The sequence below is a fragment of the Cariama cristata genome, unplaced genomic scaffold (genome assembly GCF_000690535.1).
Source record: "Cariama cristata isolate BGI_N322 unplaced genomic scaffold, ASM69053v1 scaffold15012, whole genome shotgun sequence".
Lineage (NCBI taxonomy): Eukaryota > Metazoa > Chordata > Aves > Cariamiformes > Cariamidae > Cariama > Cariama cristata.
The window spans coordinates 43157-65240 of NW_009603380.1; the positions used below are offsets into that span (position 1 = coordinate 43157).

The 22084-nt window shown below is 36.6% G+C and overlaps 1 protein-coding gene across 1 annotated transcript in view; it reads right to left on the reverse strand.

The window, feature by feature from the left end:
* Nucleotides 1-22084, reverse strand: part of JAKMIP1 (janus kinase and microtubule interacting protein 1) — an 89859-nt gene that overhangs the window by 14264 nt on the left and 53511 nt on the right. The window contains exons 11-18 of the mRNA XM_009695177.1: nucleotides 21578-21640; nucleotides 20224-20322; nucleotides 17087-17188; nucleotides 14048-14101; nucleotides 12960-13025; nucleotides 9007-9075; nucleotides 5718-5795; nucleotides 3932-4135 (exon numbers count right to left, since the gene is read on the reverse strand). Of these exons, the coding sequence (XP_009693479.1) occupies nucleotides 3932-4135; nucleotides 5718-5795; nucleotides 9007-9075; nucleotides 12960-13025; nucleotides 14048-14101; nucleotides 17087-17188; nucleotides 20224-20322; nucleotides 21578-21640 (735 nt within the window). The remainder of the gene's footprint in view (nucleotides 1-3931; nucleotides 4136-5717; nucleotides 5796-9006; nucleotides 9076-12959; nucleotides 13026-14047; nucleotides 14102-17086; nucleotides 17189-20223; nucleotides 20323-21577; nucleotides 21641-22084) is intronic.

Consider the following 22084-nt stretch of genomic DNA (forward strand, 5'->3'; position numbering starts at 1 on the left):
CATAGTTTCCAAAACGCACAAAAGTCATGTCACTGCATTGACTAGAGCACAAATGTCACTTTTAAATGAAGTCCTGCTAAAAATAAACCAGACGTTGATTTACCAAAGTTTATAAGTGTAGCAAAATGACACATTTTTGATGGCAATATATGCAGGAATGGCAGTTGAACTGCACATACCCCATGGCTGGAAGCAAATATCACAAGCTGCTCATGACAGATTTTTAATTAACATATTTTGCCTCCTCCAAATAGAGTGGATGGTGTAAATCAAAGCACCTTCTCTGACTTCACGAGAGTACTGTCAATATGCTTCAGCTGAGGATCTGTCCGCCAGACCTGCATGTTGCACTCTGGGTTTAATAAAAGCATTGTATGCCTTAGCAAGCAGATCTAATCACACAGTCTGTCTAACTTGGCTCCACAGAGGCCAAGTTTCCTTAATACACAATGAGTATACATGAATGGTTCAATTCTATACTAATGAACAATAATAATGTGGGGCTATACATGCCCAAGATGAACAGACCTACCAATGTAAAACAGAGCCTAAAATTCTAAAATATATTTGTTTCACTGGAACAAAGTCAACACCCAGTGGTTGAGAACCAAGGTTTTATATCTGGACAAAGAAGCACACATAAAGCAGCACAAGCTCACATTTGGACAACAGTTTACCTGCTCTCTTATGCACATCCCTGTCCTTTTCAGACAGTACATTCCCCAGGAGGAACATTTACCTGTTCTGTAAAATCAGCATCTCACAAGCTAAAAACCCAAAACCCCTGCATGAAGCAGTTCACCTATGATGTAACCCTGCAGACCTACCTGCAGCGTTCATCACATGCCTTGTCACTTCTGCATCCTGCATTATGGTCAAGGATCACTTACATGCAGAAGGAGAGAACTCAACTTCTCCTCCTCCATCACCAGACTTCTTGGACCCCAATGCTGTATGTCTGACACAGAAACTGGTTGCAGCCAGCCTGCCAGGATAAGCAGAATCGTTCTTTTGAAGCCCTTGTATCAGGCAGGCCAGGAGGTAACAAAATCAAAGAAACAGGCCTTCTGGAAGTGATCAAACTTCCAGAGTTTCAGAGAATTTGGAATCTTGAATGACTATATATGATTTCTGTTTCAGTGAAAGTTTAAGACTGTTTGCAACAAGGACATTCTGTGTTAAATCTTGCACATCCATCATGCTGTCATACCATTCTCCGTAATCCCCACTGCAGCAGAGTAAGAAGATGGTGCATACTGCAAAAACATTGCAGAGTGCACAAATATGACCAGGTCTAGACTACAGTTTTGCCAGAATAAAGCATAATGGTTGTTTGCTGATGTCACAATGTTAGAAAAACCTCTAGTGGCCATAAATATATCAGGAAAAGGGGGATTCATTTAATGTAACATCTAGGGTTGTACTATGCTTGGAGCAGCTTCATCCATACATTAAGATTCTGCCAACACAAGTATGGTCTCACTTGTGTAGCATTTGTCTTTTGTCATCTGCTAGTATAGATGAATGTAATCCTATCAGAATTAGCCCTGTGACACTACTGATCTGTGCTAAGGGTTTTTTGTTGTTTGCTTTTTTTTTTTTAAGCCAGGGATATTTGCATACAACTCCTAGATTATCATTGTTGACCACTGGTCCCATAAGGACCCACAAATACAACCTTCAAGAATTAACAACGGAGAAGAAATTGAGCAAAGGATTTCAAATACAGTCTGTTAATCTCCCATACCCCAGGTAAACTACCTACCACCTTTGCTTTTGTTTTTCCTGCCTACTGTGGGGGTGTGGGGCTGTTAAAAGCAGATGACTAAAATACTTAGCTCCTCATTAACCTGTAGAATTCTGTTTAATGTGTCCTGCAGGGCTGTAACCTTAGCATGTCTAATGAGAAAGGCACAATATGAAACTCTAATAACACACTATAAAATGGATCTGGAGACAGGTACATAAACATCCATGGCTAATGAGGCTATGTTTACACTAGCATTTTTGTTCAGAGCAGGAGCAAAGTTTTCTTCCACACTCATCATATTTAACTTTATGTTATCAAGCTGTCTGTGAATACATGAACTGGACTCAAACTGAAGATGTGCTCCAGATGTGCACCTGAAGCGCTCTGACTAATAATGAGCAATCCATGGGATCAAACAGAACACAGTCCAAATTAACCCCCTGATATGCACATAGTATGGATTTTGAATCCTCAGGAACAGCTGTTTCATTATACAAATCTAATCCTATTTTTCCGTCCTATTTGCCAATATTATATGAGCCTAACTTACAAGCTCTGCCCAGATGTCCCCCAAAAATCCACTCCAACAAGGATCACAAAAAGGTCCTAGCCAACAGTGGTCCTTCAAACAGCATCAAACTACATGCCTGGCAGAAGCAAAGGACCAAACTATATCTAGTCTGATGTAAAAACCTGAAATTGTATATTATTTAGGTGTAGAGGCATCAGTCAACACACAACTTCATTCATACCCATTAAATGTCATTGATAAACATTTACCCTACTGAAAAGCACTGCATGAGTGTTCTGAATAAAACACCAATAGTCTGGCTAGGAAATTGGACTGCCTAAGAGACTGGCAAAAGAACTCCATCCTCACTAATTTTTAGCTACACTAGTAACATTAAGCTAATAATTTCTGGTTTCATCCTTATTTACCAGATTTCATATATTTACTCTACTCTCTCTTTCTGACACTTTCAGCACCAGCTGGTGATTACATTCTCCAGCTTTCTGTACATCACCGCTGATCTGACACCCATTTAAAAAGTTCCTCTCCTGATCTCAATGTTACATGTTCCAAACCAAGGGATTACAGCAAGAGAAGGGAGACTTCTAGGAAGTCAGAGTTCAGCTTTAACACTGACACCATAAGCGCTTATCATCATTACTGGATGACAGGAGATGATCACAACAGTGCTGTGTCAGTACATTACATCGGTTGTGGGCTATATTTGTCTACAAAGCCAACCTGAACCGAGAAAGGCTTGAACTAAACCATGTGCAGTTCTTGCCTGAGAATCAGCATTTGAAATAGCAACAACATCCTGAACACATCTGCATAGGACAGTTTGGTATTTACAAAGTGTGATTCCAGATTTGCACGGAGAGTAGTCAGAGTAACTGGAGAGCAGTCCTCAAGATCTAAGACATCTTGCTGCAAATCCAGAGGTTACTGTAAAGAGGAACCAAAATCCTTAGGAACAATTATTCCTGCTAGAATAATTAACACCCTTAGACAAGCAGCTCTCTTCTTTCCCTGAATATTTGCACAGAAAAACTAGCAATCCTATCAACAGTAAATATTACCATAGTCCAAGACTTGCCTGAATTCAAGTTGTCAATATTTGTCCTTAAGGAAGTGGTTTAGACAGGCAAGGCTGTTCTGAACTAATTTAAAGGCAGGAAGGCTTATAAATGGCATCTTAAAAGACTTTCTATGACTTCCTCCTCTTTTTTTATTTAAAAGATTTCACAAATAGCTAAAAGAAATAAAAAGGGGGAGGGGGAATAATCCGTGGATTCCTGTAACTACTGCTTCTGCCTTTCCTCTTTTCATAGTGTTACACTCTTACAACCTTCCACTACGGCTTTTTCTAATTTAGGCCTTAAACTTGCAACAAGTTCCCCTTGGAGTCCTGTGGAAGACTGTGTAGTTGTACACACATAAAACAGATTGGGCAACAGGACCTTGTAGTGAGACAGTGACTGGTTTTGTGTGTGTACCATGCCCAGCGCAACCAGGTCCTAATACCGCTCGTCTCCTTGACACAAGAGCAATACAAAGAATAGACTAAGTGTAACTCAACAAGGTGAGGGTGAAGCGATGCTGTTGTACGGGCAGTGGTGGCAACCACAGAGGTAAGACCAACAAAGGGGAGGAGAGAGAACCGGGATTACCTGCTGTGCCTGCTGCAGCAGCTCCATTCGCTCATGCAAGATCTGGCTGTCAAACTCACGGCTCTGCCTCAGGATCTGCCGCCGCACCTTCTCCACTGCAGCTCGCAAATCCTCCCTCTGGGCTTCGGTCAGCGACTCGCTTGCCCGCCTTCCTGGATCCTGTTGCAGGGCATTATACAGCGTGGCTTCCAGCTCCTGGATTTTCTAATGCAACCCAAATCACATACAGACAGGCTGCCATTTGAATCCAGCAAGCAAACAACCCACCAACAGCTAGAGGGGAAGGCTAGCAAGTGAAGACTTGGGCAGGAGGGAGGGATGGACACAGGCAGGTAGACAGAAAGCAGCAGTCGTGAGCAGTGAGGAGCATTCCACACAGAGTGCACACAGCCTCCCAGCACTGATTTACACCCAGACAATGCTTCCCATTCTAGTAAATGATTGATTTATTCTATTTAAGAAAGATTCAGATGATAGGTCTGCGTTCAATAAGTGATAAAATCCTAACTCGTGATGCTGAACATTACAAAATTAGTGCAAACCAACAGATTCCCTTCAACTGCAACTGAATTTTTAAGCCATCCTATAAAATAAAAAGCCCACAGGGAGAACTGTGAACAACAGAAATTTGACTTTCTCCCTCTCTCTGGCCCTACTGCCCTGTCATCCATTACTCAAAGTCTACATCACTGGCTTAGTTCCAAGTTGCCATAAGCAATGGAGAGAGGAACGCTTGTATGCTTGCATACACTAATCCCTCATCAGTCTCTTGCCATTTGCAGATTCCCAACCAGATTCTCATGCACTGACCAAAACTGCAGTACTTTGCAAAGCGGAGAGCGCAGGAGAATTTCACATTCACATGGAGAACTGCATTCCCAAGAGTAAAGAAAGGAAGGAAGGAATCATGGCAGTGTTTCCGTGATTATTGCGGTTAGTATGACCCTATTGAAAACCAGCATACAGACTGACGATACTTAGATCAACAGCATCTGACAACATCGCTTTAGCCCTCATAACACCTTTGTGAGGTAGGTAATTCTATCCATATTACTGATGCATAAACAGCTACACAGAGAGGTTAAATGGCTTGCCCAAGGTCACAGTGCTAGAAATAGAGCCTGCTTGCTTTTATCTCTGTTATCTGCTCTGAGCACCAGACCTTGCTTCTTTTCTGAAAATATTTTCCCCCTAAGAAATATTTACAATGCATAAATAATCCCTCAGGCCATTATGTTTTGATTTCCTGAAGTCTCACTATTAACAAAGTTGGGTGTGCAGTTTTACCAACTCCTAATGGCTGCTACGCCTGAGAGAAGGCAAGGTTGCAGCTTCCCATTTGAAAACTAGGAAGGGTAAGGTTGGATAGGACCACACAGGAAGGAATTGCATAGGAAGAACAGGCATTCCCAACTTAGGATAGGTTAGTAGCAGTAATATTTACAAATGCTTAGGGAAAAGTAATATTGGAAAAGTTCTAAAGTAATTTCTGGTGTATTTTACCAGTCATGGTCTTGTGCATGCATAAACCAGCTCTTCCAATTCCAGATGTACTAACAAGACGTTCACATATTTTAAAATAAAAAATGCAGTGCAAAAACATTACACTTCTAAATACTATAATCCATTTCCTAAGTCTCCATTTCAGTAATATTTGATTTCCTGGTCTGGCAGAAAAATAAATCAATTTAAAAATAACCCTATTTATAATTAAAAGAAAAAAAATAATTCTGTATTTTATCAAATCTGTTCAAACATGAAAATTTAATGACTGTTCTTTTCCTACCATGTATGCCTGGTCCAGAGCTTGTTTCCTGTAGTCGAGTTCTTCCTCTAAATAACCCTTCTGTTTACTGAACAGGTCCTGAGCAATAATAAAAACAAGGGAGTGTTTGTTCTTTATCCTAATTTGTGAAGAATCATAAATGCCGTCATTTATATGTAAGCTTTCCACTTGAAAGCAGAAGAAAATCTATAGCCAGTGACCACATTCACCCTAGGGATATTTGGAATATCAAAATTACAATATTAGCACTTGAAATACATGTGTCATATTAACGAGTTGTACCTGGAAAGCATAGACCTCTACACCAGTGTACAAACCTGCCTTGACCTGACAGAAGTGCACACAACAGCTGAAAGGTGAATAGGAATGTGCATGCATGTGGTCCAATAGCCATAACTTGCAGAGGGCAGGCCAAGGGAGAGAAGAGAGAAACACAAGTGAGGGCATTTTACGGCTTTTCTGAAAATATCGAATTTGTACCCTTAAGGAAATCGTGGGGCAAACCCTGACCTGTGCTGTTTAGCCTGTTCTTCTCTGGAGGAAGTCAGAACATGCAGGACTGCAGCTGGGTTCTCCAGCAGCATTCCCTGGTGCATTACTGATACAGAAGTAAAAACTCAGTTCTCACCTTGTAAAGACAGGAAGTCAATTTGAAATGGGTAAAGTGATGCCCAGAGAGGTTAAGTGACTAGCTGAAGAAGTTTTCAAGATACCTAGGATTTACAGGGATTTTTTGCTTTTGTTTTTAAAAAATCAAACTCACCATCTTTCACAGTATCCAAAAGCATGATACTGCAAGAAAGTCGTGGACATTTGAATGGTTGTCTGAATAGTCAAGTAAGACCTGACTGGTTACAGTGCTCTTGCAAAACATGCCTTTGGAGTGTTTTGGATGATAGTAAGTAGAACACAAAATAGTTACTTGATTTTATTAGCTTTTTTCAAGGCAGGTTTTCATGCTCAAAAAAATTAGTAGTAGACCAGAAAGCAGAGAAGCCCTTTGATTGAATTTAGTATTTGCCATCAAGTTTTTTCTATTCAACAAATGCTTGCATTTTCTCAACTTATAGAATAAATGTCAAATTAAATACATAGGGTTATTAAGATGATTAATTGTAGCTTTTATTGATAGTATAAAAAAATCAAATGTTGCTGCTCTGGTTAGTTTTATTGGATTGCCCCAAAGTCACTTATTTCGCCAAATTTTACCTTAACAGTCATATGTGTGGGTTATCAACAGTTTTGCTGTCAGTGTAGCACTGGCATACAATTTGTCTAAGCATGAACTATGATGATGAATTCTCACCCCAAACATCTGGTTTAAAACAAATCCATTCTGATCATCAAATTAATTCTTGGGAGGGGCTCAAAGGATAAAATGACTACAGATGACCTCCCACTTATTAAGAACAAGTCATATTTGGTGACTGCAGCAACATACAAGACCAATATTAGAGGACTCAGAGGAATAAGTTGCTATTTGTTCTCTGTATAAGAACTACTATACTTATTATTCAAGTTTTTTTTTTAAACTTGGAGTTCTTTTATTTACCTACGAATTAATATTGAAAGCAGAACCAAAGTTTAAGTCAGGCTTTGATCTTGGGGCTGGAATTCAGTTACCCACAGATGTGCATCTATTGCTATTACAGCCATTTTAGAGTATGCTACATAAGTTGCTGGTCCAGAAGGGCAGAGGTCTCCAACAGGTCCTGTAGGACATATTTCTCAGCCCTTTGTGGACATCTCCAGAAATCTGAAGAATGTAATATGGCATTAGACACCACGTTTATGCAACCGAATCCCACCTTGACTACCACGGTGGCATTATTTTCTTATGTGGATTACAGCAACAGCTACAGGGCTGTTGTACAAGATGGAATACCACTGTTCTCTGTGTAACGCATAGTAAAGGACAGGTGTAGTCCCAATGTGCTTACACCTGTCTGACACCAGAGAAGTAGACTGACTTGCCCAAGACTATAGAGAGGGTCAGAGCTACCAACAGATCCCAGAATAGCAGTGCAGCTGCTTGATCATGTTGCTTCCTCAAAAGCTGTTGTAAATGCTGGCCACAAAAAGTAAGAGGGAAGGAAATAAGAATAGAATCTCAAACTCTTAACAAGGGTTCCAAGGACAACTAAACCAGTGCTCAGCCCTCCTGAAAGTGTCATGCTAGAATATTATTTCTAAACTCATTTGAGTCAATCATTGGCAATGCAGACTCTCAGATTGCTATGCTAAACAAATAGATACAGGGTTATCTAAGAGTAAGACTTGAAAACATCACAGATAATAAGTGGGAAGATAATATACCAAGTTAGAAAGAAACTATTGTTTTCCAATTCCTTTATAAAAAGGAATCTAGTATTTGTGGGCACTTTCCCTTTCCAAAACCTTTGCATTTTTCCATAACAAGAATTAAAAATAAAAAAATACTAAATATGGAAAGGATCATACCCATGTTGAAGCACAACTAGTATGACAGGCTACACTTAAGAGACAACACAGCCTGAGCACTTCTTTTTTTGATTGTAGCCCAAATACACACTTCTTCAGTGGCCCTGGGCAAAACGCTTAACCTCCCTGCTCAGTTTCCCATTCTGTAAGATGAATGTAATGCTGATTACTTATCTACCTGTAAAAGGTGTGGCGAGGATTAATCAATATTTGTAAAGCCATTTGGAGATGAGAAGCACAGCATGCATGGTAAACCAATAAAACAATTTATTCCAAAATTCTTTGTTCAACATATGGAAAGAAAAGGTCAGTATAGCACTGAGTTTGTTATGCAAACTGCTTTTGAGGGCTGCTTTTGGGAAAACATTCTGTCTTTAAGCATGAAGACCTTGGGGCAAGAAAGGTTATCATCTGGAGTAAGAGGTCTTTACAACTTGTCCAGAAGCCGAATACCAGAGAGCAAAGGAATATCCTTCACAATTCTACTAACATGACCCCAAGATTAAAAAAAGATACTGTTGCCAGACAAATTAACACACAGAGAAATCACAAAGACAATTTCACACTGTTTGTCTAATACACTCTGTAAATTTATGCCTTCGTGTTCTAATTTGTATACATTTTGCTATTTTACTTCTATATAGATTTGACAATTCCCTCCTACCCCAAAGAACAGAAGCAATAAATTGTTCTAGAAACTTCTTGTCTATTTTCCCATGAAGCAATCTCTGTTAAGCAGAGAAAGGCTTCAAACTGTGATGAAGTTTATACACATTCCCTTGAGACGAGTTTTAGCTAAATGAACTATATTTTAGTTATTGTTCCTTACCTTTTCATTCTCCAGGTCTAACATCTTCTGTGTCAGCGCAGCTTCTGTCCCCTCTATCTGTTTTAACCACTACATGAACATAACAGTGTGAAGAGGAAAAAATATAAAATGAAAAAAACAGAGCTTTTGAAAAATTTGCACCAAACATTTTGCAAGTTTGCTGCCAACACTCCTAGGCATATGCTTCCCCTTCCCCCTTGCTATCTGTTCACTTTGAAGTTACACATGAATAAACAGGTTGTGAAAACACAGGCAGAATGGAGGACCGCAGACTAAAGACTAACAAGTGGAGGTTGTTTTCCTACAATAAATGAAAGATTTTTTGCCCTGTTAAGTTCAAGATACAAAATAGACTTGGGTCAAGAATGCAAAATCAACCTGATTGTTTCCAACTTGGTATACTGAATGCTTGTGGGCCTGATTTGCAAAACCATCATAAGACTTCAGGGCACCAGTCCTTCATTTTTCCAGATGGCAATTTAAACAAAAGACAAGGTGGCAAACTCAGTCCTTTATTTTGCACAGTTTGCTGGACCCTTCATGGGAAGAGGCTCACTTCCAAAACATCGGTAATGTAGAGGGAACAATAAAACAGATAGATGCAAGTTCATGCAGTTGCTACCATGAATCCCTTCCCATTCTGGTGATAAACAAAACAGTCAGAATGAAGAATGGTCATTGCATTCCAAAGGTAAAATTACATATTGTAATGGTTAAATGCATGGATAGAAGGTTCTTGCTTAATTACTAACCATCACCAGGATTATACTAATATTCAGCATTTAAGTTTATTGGAATAGATGGGAATGCTCAGTTCTGAATTGTTGTCTTTAATTTCCTTATTGGTCTACAATAAGGATCAATGACTAGCTTACAGAGAGTATAGTTTAGACTAATGCTTATTTTTGTAGTGCCAGCTCACATTAAGACCAACTGCAGCTTTGCCATTGATAATTACCACTTTCCTCCTCAAATGCTTTGCTGACTAACACTTAATTACTTCTATTTATTTTCATACTGTTGGTAAGCATTACATATCAACTTCTTTAATTTAGGGTTTTGGTGAATTCACTGAGGCTCAGACTCAAAGGAATTAACGACATATCCATTTTTTCCCAAAGATTTATATAGGAAATCTGCAAACATAAGTTTACAAATAAGCAAAATGTGAATTCATTACTTCCCCCTTTTGGACCTGCCACTATTTAAGAGACTGGTGGATAAAAATGGAAACTTGTTTTGTCTACTTAGTAGATTCAGCTTTGTACAGAGACGAAAAAAAGTGAACAGGAACACTGTATTCCCCTGTGATTCTATTTTCTTCATCTTTGTTTTCTTCATTTTGAAGGTGACAGACTGAAGATATTCCTAAGGAAAGCCTCGCCATTGATAAAGGATTCAGCAAGACAGTGAGCATTCTGAATCCTTGAAATCAATAGAAATGGGAAGTCCTCAGCATCTCTGACAGCTACTCTCAATATCTGCAAATGAAGGCTTATTTGCAAAAATTAGAGGTCTAATTTTTTTGAAGGTACGAATGATAAGCAAAACTAAATGTTGATTCTGATCTTCCTATGCCTGTAAGCCTTTCTGGAACCAAGGGGCACAGAAGAGACAACCATGTATTTAGAAGTCGTAATCAGTTGTAGTATTCAACACAAGCTTCTGGATTTGTGCCAGCAGAACCCAGAAACTTTCCTTGCCTGGCAGCTTGATTTCCAAAAGATCACTTCTAGTGGCTGAGTGCAATAGATTTGACCTAAATAAACACTGAGTGTGATTAATTAGCATATGTGAATATAACTAGCATAACATCTATGTTTGTAGTACCATTTCTCTACCAAAAGATCCCATTATGAGATTATTATATATGACAATTTCTTGTAATTAAGGAACTATAGCAATGCACATGGGAAGCTGTCTGGCCCTTATTTAGAGGGATATGGTTACATTACACTGGAGAAGGCACTGGAGTTGCCTTAAATTTCCTTTAATCTAAATTCAGTATATGCACCCAATAGAACTTATGTTAAAACAATCATCCAGTCTTACTTATCAGATTTTGTCTCATTTTGTCTGTGCTGTAAAACACAGTATTATGAAATGTGGCATCATGTTTCTTTTGTTAAGGACAGTATAAGACTATTTTCCATTATTCTTTGTCTTAGTGAACTTTGGTCATGGATAGTGCTTTCTGTTATGGAGAAAATCAGTCACTTGATTAGCCTGTACCTAAAATGTGTACCATGAAAAAGAGGAAAAGGTTTCATGCTTCTCAGAGTACCCTCTTGATTCAGTTTCCTGTCAGCTTGTACTTATTAGGTTACTCCAAGGCACTTCACTAAAATGACATAAAATGGATAGAGTCCATAGATAACATGAACTATTTTCATCTCATTCTTTAAATGTGGTCTATTTACCTATAGAAGATAAAACTAAAATCTTCATCTTTCTGATGGAGTGTTCAATTTCTGTAATAACCAGATTATATGATAATGGACTTTTATTTTTTTTTGTGGTCTTAAGGCAAATTAGGAACTGGCAGAAATTTTGTCAGAAAAAGAAAAAAATTATGTTAAATTAAATTATAGACCAACTTTAGCATAAATAAATGACTCAATTGTAATTGTATATTTCTATTCATTTAAGGAATTATTTCAGTTGAATATGATAAGACCACAAAAAAAAAAAATAAAAATCCATTAAGGCAAATTAGGAACTGGCAGAAATTTTGTCAGAAAAAGAAAAAAATTATGTTAAATTAAATTATAGACCAACTTTAGCATAAATAAATGACTCAATTGTAATTGTATATTTCTATTCATTTAAGGAATTATTTCAGTTGACAAAGCTTCTAATCCCTTATTGCTGGGATCAGTTGCTAATGGAAACAATTTCTAGATAAAAAAGTGTACATTCTATTCTGCACCACTCTGACACAAATTAAACAAGCTCACTAATTCCCTAAATTATTTGAGCAATGATAACCCAATCCAGTCCCTAAAGTTTGGCCAGTTTTGCTCTCTATCTTAGCCTTGCATACTGACATTCTTCCACTGTCCTTGTTGGATGTAAAGGGCTATGTTCATCACCTCCTTTTTTTAATGCTGTAACGCAATGAAAAGCGTAGGGGTTATAGCGCTTTTCCCCATTTTTATTTTGCTTGTAACAATTACTCACTTAAATCAGTTATTATTAAATGACCTAATTTACATTATGTACATTAAGATACATACATAAGTAAAGTATCAAAATCATACCAATTAAAACAATTATTACAAAACGCTTAAAATTTAATTTTAAAGTTCTGATTCTAAATTTCAAAAGTGCATCTAGGAAAGATTTAATAGAAACCTATGAAAAGGACAGACAAAAGTTTTTCAGAGAAAAAGGCAAGTCTTTCTTAGTTCTAAGTGTTATCATTTTTCATATACAGATTATATTCTTTCTGTAATTAGAAGACTAAGGAACTAATGCAGAACTGAGTGATCTGACTGATTATCTGTCTTATACAAACTACCTTTTCACTATCTATACCCAGTAATTTATGGAGGAAAGGACTATAGACCATTCAGAGCTTTTTCAGTCATACACAGAAACGGGCCCAAAATGGACCATGGTGGTACGACTTACACAGGACTTCACAGCACCCTGTTCTCAGAGAGCTGAGGGCATTGGCACTTCTGAGAATGAAGTCTATTTTGTTGAGTGGCTTTTTAGTACTTAATTCTAAAGTAGTATCACCAAAACTTGGTTTTATTTTTAATTTGGGTTTATTTTATAAGTTTTATTTTACCTCAAGACATCACAATCCCAAAAAGCCATGTAAGGATGAATACATGCTCCTATTCAGACGATTTAACAGAAAAGCCATGCTTCCCTGTCAAAGTTATGTGATACCTTAGAAGACATGGTCAGTCTTTAGGCAGTGAAAAATCTTTACTGAATTCTACCTTTTCACAGAGGGAAAGCACAGTCCCAGCTTGGATTATTGCAACCTGTTCTTCATTTCTCAAATTCTAAAATACAAAAAAATGTATTTTAAATTGGATTAGAAATCCATCCTTCAACACAAGTGATAAATTTTAACTGTACTTTAAAGAATAAATCAGCTATAACATTTAGCATTTTATAAACATGCCCAGAAAGGATCCCATGATTGAAAGTATTAAAAGCTAAACCAAGGGTACTCAGTCTCCACTCTATTTCAGTACATCACTTTCACACTTTTGCAACAGTTCATTATTGAATGAAAATTAAGTGGTTTCTGTCAGGGATTTTGATTTTTCCTTTTTTTTTTTTGTTTTTCCTAGCCAGAAAAATGCCAGTTCACTGGACTATAGCCCCGCAGCACGTGAATTTTCCCCTCATGCAGTTCAGATCTAGACTTCCCAGTAATGAAAACAATGCAAAGGAAGAGCAAGTACAATAGAAACCTCCCCAGAACTTCCAATATAAAAAGTAAATCTAGAGTTTAAAACTAGTATTATAAGGCCTCCAGCTGTTAGAGCTACCTTTAAAGTAGACTCAGCTCCATGGATGTTTGTGACCAAACCACATGACCAGAATTTTAAACTATATTTGTCAACACAGGAAGAAAGGGAACCAGTTATCCTTGCCCTTTTCTTCCAGAAAATCCATTCCTGGCGGAGGCATCCTTCGCAGTAGTAGGTGCCACTATTACTACTCAAGAGAAAAAATTCAGGAATAACTTGGTCTGGTTTTGACTTTCTTATTTTTCTCCCCTAGTCTGTTTTATAGCTTTTCACTCTGCCTACTACAGTGCCTTTTTTCCATGTCATTAAGCCAAGATCAAATCCTATCTTGAGAAAATACACTTTTCACTAGCATCAGTTTAACTGAAAGATTTTCTTTTAAGTTTTGTAAAAGTAGTATCTAACTATTCATATTGTTCATACAAATATAGACATATAAAAATTACTCTGTGCATTTTCTTGAATGTTATTCTCTGCTGTGGGAAAAAAAATGTTTTAAAATAACCATAACACTAGAGGTATATTTGAAATTAAAAATTTGTTACCCCATTATCTCCAAGAATATCTAGCTTCTTCATAAGTTCAGATATATTCACATCCTGAAAAAGATGTTCAACACTTGTTTTTTATATAGTAGGTGAGAAACAGCTTTTATATGCTACATTTTATGTACCCTTTATTCACTTCTGCATGCAAAAGGACTTGAAATGTAAATAAGTGAAACATTAGTTTTGCATCACAGTTACAAAAGCGTTATTGATACTTTCAGAGACAAAACCAAATGTCACTCTTGACTATAGCAAGCAACCTGGATGTCTATGTATGAGGGCAGAATGTTCCTCTATGATTCACATTTACCATCCTGCTGATGTATGAAGATCGAAACTATCTGATAAACAGGCTTAAAGGACTGTTTTTTTCTGTTTGTTTGGAGTGGAGCATCAAGCACATCAAGCTACAAAAGTTAAAATGACAGAGAACATGAACAAAATAATTATGAAGAAGGTTTGTTGGGTGGTTTGGTTTTTATTCTCTTGGTTAAACAGGAGCGGAGTTTCAAATCAGCCTTACAGTGGAAAAAGAGAATATGCATAGTGGGCTGGACATGCTTCTCCAAACACTATCAGCTCACAACCTTTCTGAGTAGAAAGCTATGTTTCTCTGCCAGTCAGCCTCCAGATCCTCAAAATCAGCGAACAGCCCATCCTTATTAAGGCCCAGTCACTGAAATCAAGAAAAACGCTCCTCTGATACAAAAAAGAGAGGAATAAATTCACACAATGTCTGTATTTTACATAGGGCCAGGGGGAATTCCTAGGCCCCAGAACTCTTTCTACTTTAAAAAGTTGTTGGAAACGTTCATGGAACTGTTTAACCTGCACTAATCACACTCTCCTGAACTAGCCCAAGTATAGTCCACAAGTTAACGTGGACCAGGGAACATTCTCATCAACAGCCTGTACGCGGCCATGCTATTTAAAGATAGGAAGGCTTGAGAGCATGGGCAAAGGCCAGCTTGTGTTAGTCCAAAATGCTTAATACACATGCATAAAGCAAGACAGCCTTGCTAAATGTTGGCACTCTCAGCTTCTACTCATGTTCAGCACTTCTTAAAAGAGGCCAACATTTCACAGGGCTGTGTCTTGGCTCACTGGTTTCATTACTTACAGTACATGATGTGCTGGTTTACACCTATGTGTTGTTCAGCTGCATTATGTGGGTAGTCAGGATGATCAATCTTTAAATTTTTTTAAAGCTGACTTAGCTATGCTTACAAATTACATAACTACACCAGAATATATTTGTTCATGATTATGTACCTAAAAGACTCCAGTGAGGAGGCTTCATAAGAAATGAAAGATTTCCTGAAGACCAGACACAGATGTGGAAGAGAATCTACAAATTAATCTACAAATTAGTCCATCCTGGCTCCAAAAAACGAATAATGTGTTGTGTTCAAATTGGTCTATCCTGAGCAGTCCCCTCCCTCTCTTGTCTCTCTCCCCAAACACTTCAGCAGTGTCTCCAAATGTTATGTTAGCTATTAAACACTGCACGTCAATAATTTAGAATGGTGTGGAGCTTAATACACACTTGTGTTTGGATCAGTGTTAAAACTATTCTGATCAACATTGACAATGTTGAACGGAAACTTCTTTAGCTGATCAGTTACACTAGTGAAGAATGGAATTCAGTAAGACATGCAAGGTCTTGCACCTGTTGAGCCAGAAATACTCATTGTAATTCATTTATTTCCATGATAAAGCATATAGAAAGATTTAGAAATCAAATCAGATTTTGCATCGTTCTAGAATCTAATTTGCTACTGATGGCTAACAATTTCAAAAGACACCGAAAACATAAAAAATCAACAATTTCAATATGCCCATATTAGGTGACTGTCCCTGCTTCTGGGTAAGGGAACTGAAAGGCAGATTGAAAAAAAACACCTATGTTTAGGAATGCAACAGAAGACAATGGAAAAAATATGAAATCTAGATCCTGGTAAGCTGTACCTGCTATGGCCAACATGCAAATTAGAATAACAGATAAGCTAAAAAGCAGGTCTGGCATCCCATGGAGGCTCTATTTGAAAGGTTATATGCCAACTGATGACTCTTGGTGTGGTTTGGGAAATGACTACCCAAACTTGTAGGTAAGAATCAGGTTTTAACTCTTTTTTAATTTTAGATTACTCAGCTCCCTAACAATATGCAGCCTACAATTTCAGTTTATTTCCACTACAGATAGCATCGTGCTTATTAATACACTCAAAAGAAACAAGCTTTCTATAAGAGGACTTGTAAACGCAATTACAAATACAAGCATAGATTACTAGTGAGTGCCATGGAGTATAACTCACAGATACTCCACTGTAGTTACTTGTAGAAAAGTTACCCTGGTCTGTTGTGCAACATTACTAACAAAGCAAGCCTAAATTCAGTCTGAAGTGAACCAGCATGCAAATTAATTTGTACAGCTAACCAATTCAAGGGAGAACAGAAGTGAAGAAGAGGAATTCTTGGTTCCTCATAATAGAAGCCAACAAAGTGAGATCCCAATGTTTATCTTGTGCTTGACATGATAGATAGTGTCTCACCTATTCGAATGAATTTTGAATCAGGTGTCTCATGCTGGCCTAGGCAGATAACTTAAGCATGTTAATTCAATAAACAATATGCAAAGGTGCTTCACTAAATTGGGTGTAAAATAATAAGTGAATGTCATATTTCTGACCTTAGATGAAAAAATTTAGTATCATGAACAACGTACTGTAGCAAGCCTGACAATGAATCACATCAACAGCCACATTCTTCTCTGCAATGTTTTTACAGCAGTACCCTAGACTAAATGTAAATTATCGTGATTGACTAGCCTTCTTTTTTATTGATGAAATTCTGACAGACTACCAGATCATATTCTTAGGAAACCTTTTCCCTAGTTAAAAATATCTTTTCTTACTATATTTATTTTTTCAGATTTTCTTCCTTATAGCAAGATGGCAAAACATTTGTTTGGATATTGGGTTGGTCATTCTGAAAAAGTTCCTGGCCATCCAACTGTTATTAATACTCTACATATACCTTTATTCCTTCCTGTTGACAGAACAGTTGAAGTGCACTTCCATTGTTTTCAGGGAAGGTGGTTATATGAAGATTAAATGCCGGCGACCTTCGTTCTCTCTCCTGAGGAAAGATTTTGTTTAAAGACAACATGTGTGATTATATATAAATATTTATTTCCCACCTTTACAAAGCATACTTGTACATTAAAAAGGCAGATTCCTATTCACATTCCAAAAATATATGGTATTTCCTCTTACTTTCACCATATTTGAAGGATTTTGTCTTTAGCTAAACACAAAAATGGTGTTAGCTTCCAACTGATTCCATGCACACAGTTTCTGCAAAGTTAATTGACACTCTGCAGATGCAGGAGCCCTTGCACGCTGGCCAAATAACTGACTGGAGCCCTAAAATACTCTGCTGGTTTTTATGTTGGTTATAACCTTATTTAGCTATTGTTTTCTTTCAAGGAACAAAGAACAATTTAGGAAAAAGAAACTGCAGAAAAAAATTTAAACTCCATCATGAAATAGTGTTATCACTGAAGATTTTCTCAATAAAATTAAAACTGTATATCTGCTCTCTGTTTATTCTACAGTTAACTTTTCTATTAGAACATGTAAAATCCCCAGTCCTATTCACTGCACAATCCAAGACATCGGAACATGTTGAACGCAGCACTGCTCTATACTTACGATGTTCTTTGTGCAAAAACTAAAACTTATAAATTCCCATTAATCTAAAACTATAGCATTTCTAAAAGTTTTCCGGCCCACCTACTTGGCTTTCATGTGTTTCTTCAAAATATCAACCCATTATTTCTTCAGAAGACACAAATATAGCAAAACAATTAAAAAAGCGATTTTACTTTCATTAAATTTTAACATGCTTGTGAGAATGACTGGATTGAAGGCTCCAGGCAACCAAGGCATTGGGTCTTACTATGAATTCTCTGTGGCCATGGGAACACAAGTGAGGAAAATCAAGATTTCCTCTCCATATTACAAGAGGAGGCATGGACAACAGTTTCTGACCGTACAATGAAAGAGAACTACTGCAAATATTTTAGTTCCTATGACCATCCATGCATTGTCCCATTTTCTAAATCACAAAATGAGGTGCTTTAATTGATATGGCAAGCAGGCTGCATCCATTCATTTAAGCAATTTACAAAGCATGGCAACTCTTGTTCATTAACTAGCTTAAACCTAATTTGAAACTATAATGTAGAGGGAAAAATTTCTGTACTCTATACATTTTCCCCCCTCATAGGCTCTATTTTAAATAGTATTTGCATTAAGTCTGATTTTGAAAGGGGCTTAAATGACCTAGCTGTTGTAACCCAAAATCAGAAACATAATTCTTGTCCAAATTCAGTTACCATTCTAGATTTTTTTTTTTTTTAAAAATAATCAGTTGCTATTAAACTCACCTGAATTTGCTTGCATTAAATGATAAAAATGGTGGTGTTTTCGACTCTAGCCTAATTTTCATCCAAAGTAATTTAATTGCTCTCAAAGAATACTGTCCTGATTACCAGAAGTGTTCATGATGTTACTAAAGCATTCATATTGTCAGTCACATTTGTGTCTACATGCTTGCCTACCAAAGAAAAAAACCTTTTCTTGCAATCACACAAAAATACTTCCATTGTTATTCCATGAAACAAGCCCTTAAAGATTTATCACATGACAAAACCTGACACATTACACTGAACTATTTTTCATGTGATTCTTCCTTGTGAAAAATACATTCATGAAGGATGTATTGAAGAACTCTTTATTGCCCTAAGAAAATTTTTCAGATTGTTTTACTCCTGAGAACACTTAAGACTTTAGAAAGCAATTACTAGTGTAACTGCCAACTCAAATGTTAAATTGTTCAGTAATTTACTTTACAGTTGCTTAATAAAATATCAAGATGTATTAGAAAACATGTTTATTTTCCTGAACATCTACTGAAATTCTAATAACCTGAATTAATAATTTTGAATATAATGGGCTATGACATCAAAATATATGGTTGATAAAGGATTAAAAAAGATTAAGAAATGTCAAAGACGAAAAGCAGAACATCCACATAACAGGAAGACATGACATTTTCATCTTTATCAGAGAAGTTAAACATGCCAAGATTGTTGGTGAAACGTGCTGGGTGATGAAAATTATGGAGGAGTGACGACAGGTTTCTTGGAGAGTTTATTCTAAATGGTGTTAAGAATGCTGATGATCTTTGAAACTGAACATGTTATCAGGCAGTACAACTGTGTGTCAGCTGTGCATCACACACAACTAGTTTACTGTTACTAAATTCGACATAGGCCCCATTTACAAGGCGATGAGAACTATTGCTTTCTACTTAATCACAGGCTACATATTCAAATTGCTATTAACAATTTCACTGTTATTTCATTTACGCAAAGTATAGAATTTATTTGGTATGGGCAACATACTACTTTCACGTACAGCAGCTGTACTTGTGCTTCACCACTTTAACTTTGACATTCTCAGAGGGTTTGGGTTTTTTTCCTTTTTTCATTGACTGAGGCCAATTATTTCCAGTCCATGGCCATTTTATACCATCAGAAAATGGATTTCAGGTAAGAGAAATTCTTTCAAAGGTGCTATGAAAATGTGTTCTTTTAAGATAATTTTACTTCATATTAATTTTGTCAATCTTAAATCAATGTAATTAAAAGCAATTATACATTGATGTGATGGATGTGTCAGATCTTTAGTCAGATCACTGCATGCAAGATGTGAGAAGGTGTGTTAATTTAAACAACGCCAAGCAAGGCTGTAGTATACATACCAAGTGACTTTTTACATGCAGGAAAGGAGCAGTTATGGAAATGAAACAAATAAAAAAGGCAAAATATTGCAAAACAAAATATTTTATTAGATGAAAAACAAACTATATGCAATATGTATTAGCTATATTACATCTTTATAGACATTAGTGAGCACTCTCTCCAAAACATATTAAGGCAGTGGCATCAATTTCATTATCCCAAGATACAACATTTAAAAAATAGATACCTAAGTGATTTCCCTTAAACATGCACCAGACATCAGTAATCTTTACAGGAATTTCAGCTTGGGTTCAAACATAATTTCTGCTCCATTTGAGAGTTTGCAACAGAGAGAATCTCTTACTTCAAGCTCTAGCACTCTGAATTCTAACAGCTCATTCTGGTCTTTTGCATCTTGCATCTCATTCTTCAGCTGATGCTCTTCTTGTTCCATTCTGTAAATCTATGAGACAAACACAACATCACAACACCCCATAAGCAATAGAAAAGATACTCTACAGAGTTACAGGCCAGTGGTTTAGACAAAACTGTTAATTGTTTCAGTTTCTCATTAGATGTTGGGCCACGTCTTGGAGATAAAGAAGGAACGTCACATCAGAAAGTATTTGTGAGAACTGCCAGCAGAAAATGGTCAATGTTCTCTTAGAATAGTAATCTGGAAGTAGTATGAGAAGAGATATGAATATTATATCTAAATAAGTTAAGGAATACAAGCTTCCTTTTAAAATCAAGTGGTTGAAACTGGATTTCATTAACATTTGGGTAGACGGTTCTCATTGTCTTTGTATAACTTGACATCTACTCTTATACAGTACATAAAAGACAATAGAGGGGTTTTAATGCCTATTTTTAATTTTCCAAATTTGTGTTTTGGGGCACTAACAATGACAAAATAGAAATTCAAAACTGTCTATTCATTACGCCAACTAATAGCTTTATTATTAATGGGATGTTCTATTATTTAACTGGGTGATCTTTTTATTTGTATGAAACTAAATAGAAGTGTAGTATCTGGCATAAAGTACTATAATGCTTATAATACCCATGTAAGTATCTGAACAAATGAAGCCCAGCTGTAGCTACTTTTATTCATGAATTTTTCTTTGGTTATCTTATTGCTATTATATTAATATTGAGCTACTAATTAATAAAAATAATTCTTTGACTTCCTGAGTACTAGCTAACTTTCCCACCAATATCAATGAAGAACAACGAGGATGCTCAGCTCTAGGTATCTCTGACAGTAAATGATACAATAGCCTTACATTAATCAGTATTACTTCATGTGTGGAAAAACTGTAAAAAATGGAAGGCTGAAGGGAGCAGGCAATTTTATTAGTGATCAGGACAGTAACAGTCTTTGTGTAGTTGTTCAGAAAAATACAAGAGTTCACACTATGCTTAATTTTTTAGATTGTATTTTGTTGGGCACTGGAAACATCAGTCAGCTTGAATTCTACTATTGGCAATACAACTTGTAATTCCACAATAAAGAGCACCTTCCATTCATAAAGAGTACAAAAGCAAAGCGGTACTTTAATCAGAGACTTTTATCCAAATTTCTGTTTCTGGAGAGAAATAAAGTAAGCAATTTTCATGTCAATGTTCCAGTACTTAGTACATTAATTTCCTTTTACCATTCCTTTTATGATAAAGGGCAGCAAATGTGAAAATATTCCCAGATTCTGAGCACGTACCTTCTCTAGCAATTCTTGATTTGTTCTGATTAACAGTTGCTTTTCTTCTACCCATTTTGAATCCTATGAGGAAGAAGAGGATGAAAAAGATTAAGATTATATATATTTTGTTAAACAAGACAAATGAATGACCACCATAGTTAGAAGATTTCAGACATCGTTGTACATTCCAGTATAAAAATGGTCACACATCAAAAAATAAAGCTATCATAAATATTTCAAGGATAAATAGCTTTTTAAACTACAGAGAAAATAAAAGTTCCTTTCTTTTCCTGAAGCTGAGTCTCTTGTTTCCTAATATGATCCAACTAAGCATGTACTTTAAAATCTTTACATGTAGCAATTGTGGGTGAACAGAGTTATATGATATTTTATGTCATTTTAGAAACATTTATTTACTCAGCTTAACTCACAACTATTTCTTTCCATTGCAAAGAGTTGGGAACTTTCTTGCAAGATCATCCCATTTTGAGTGGTGTAATGCAAATCCCAACGGAGAAAGGGAAG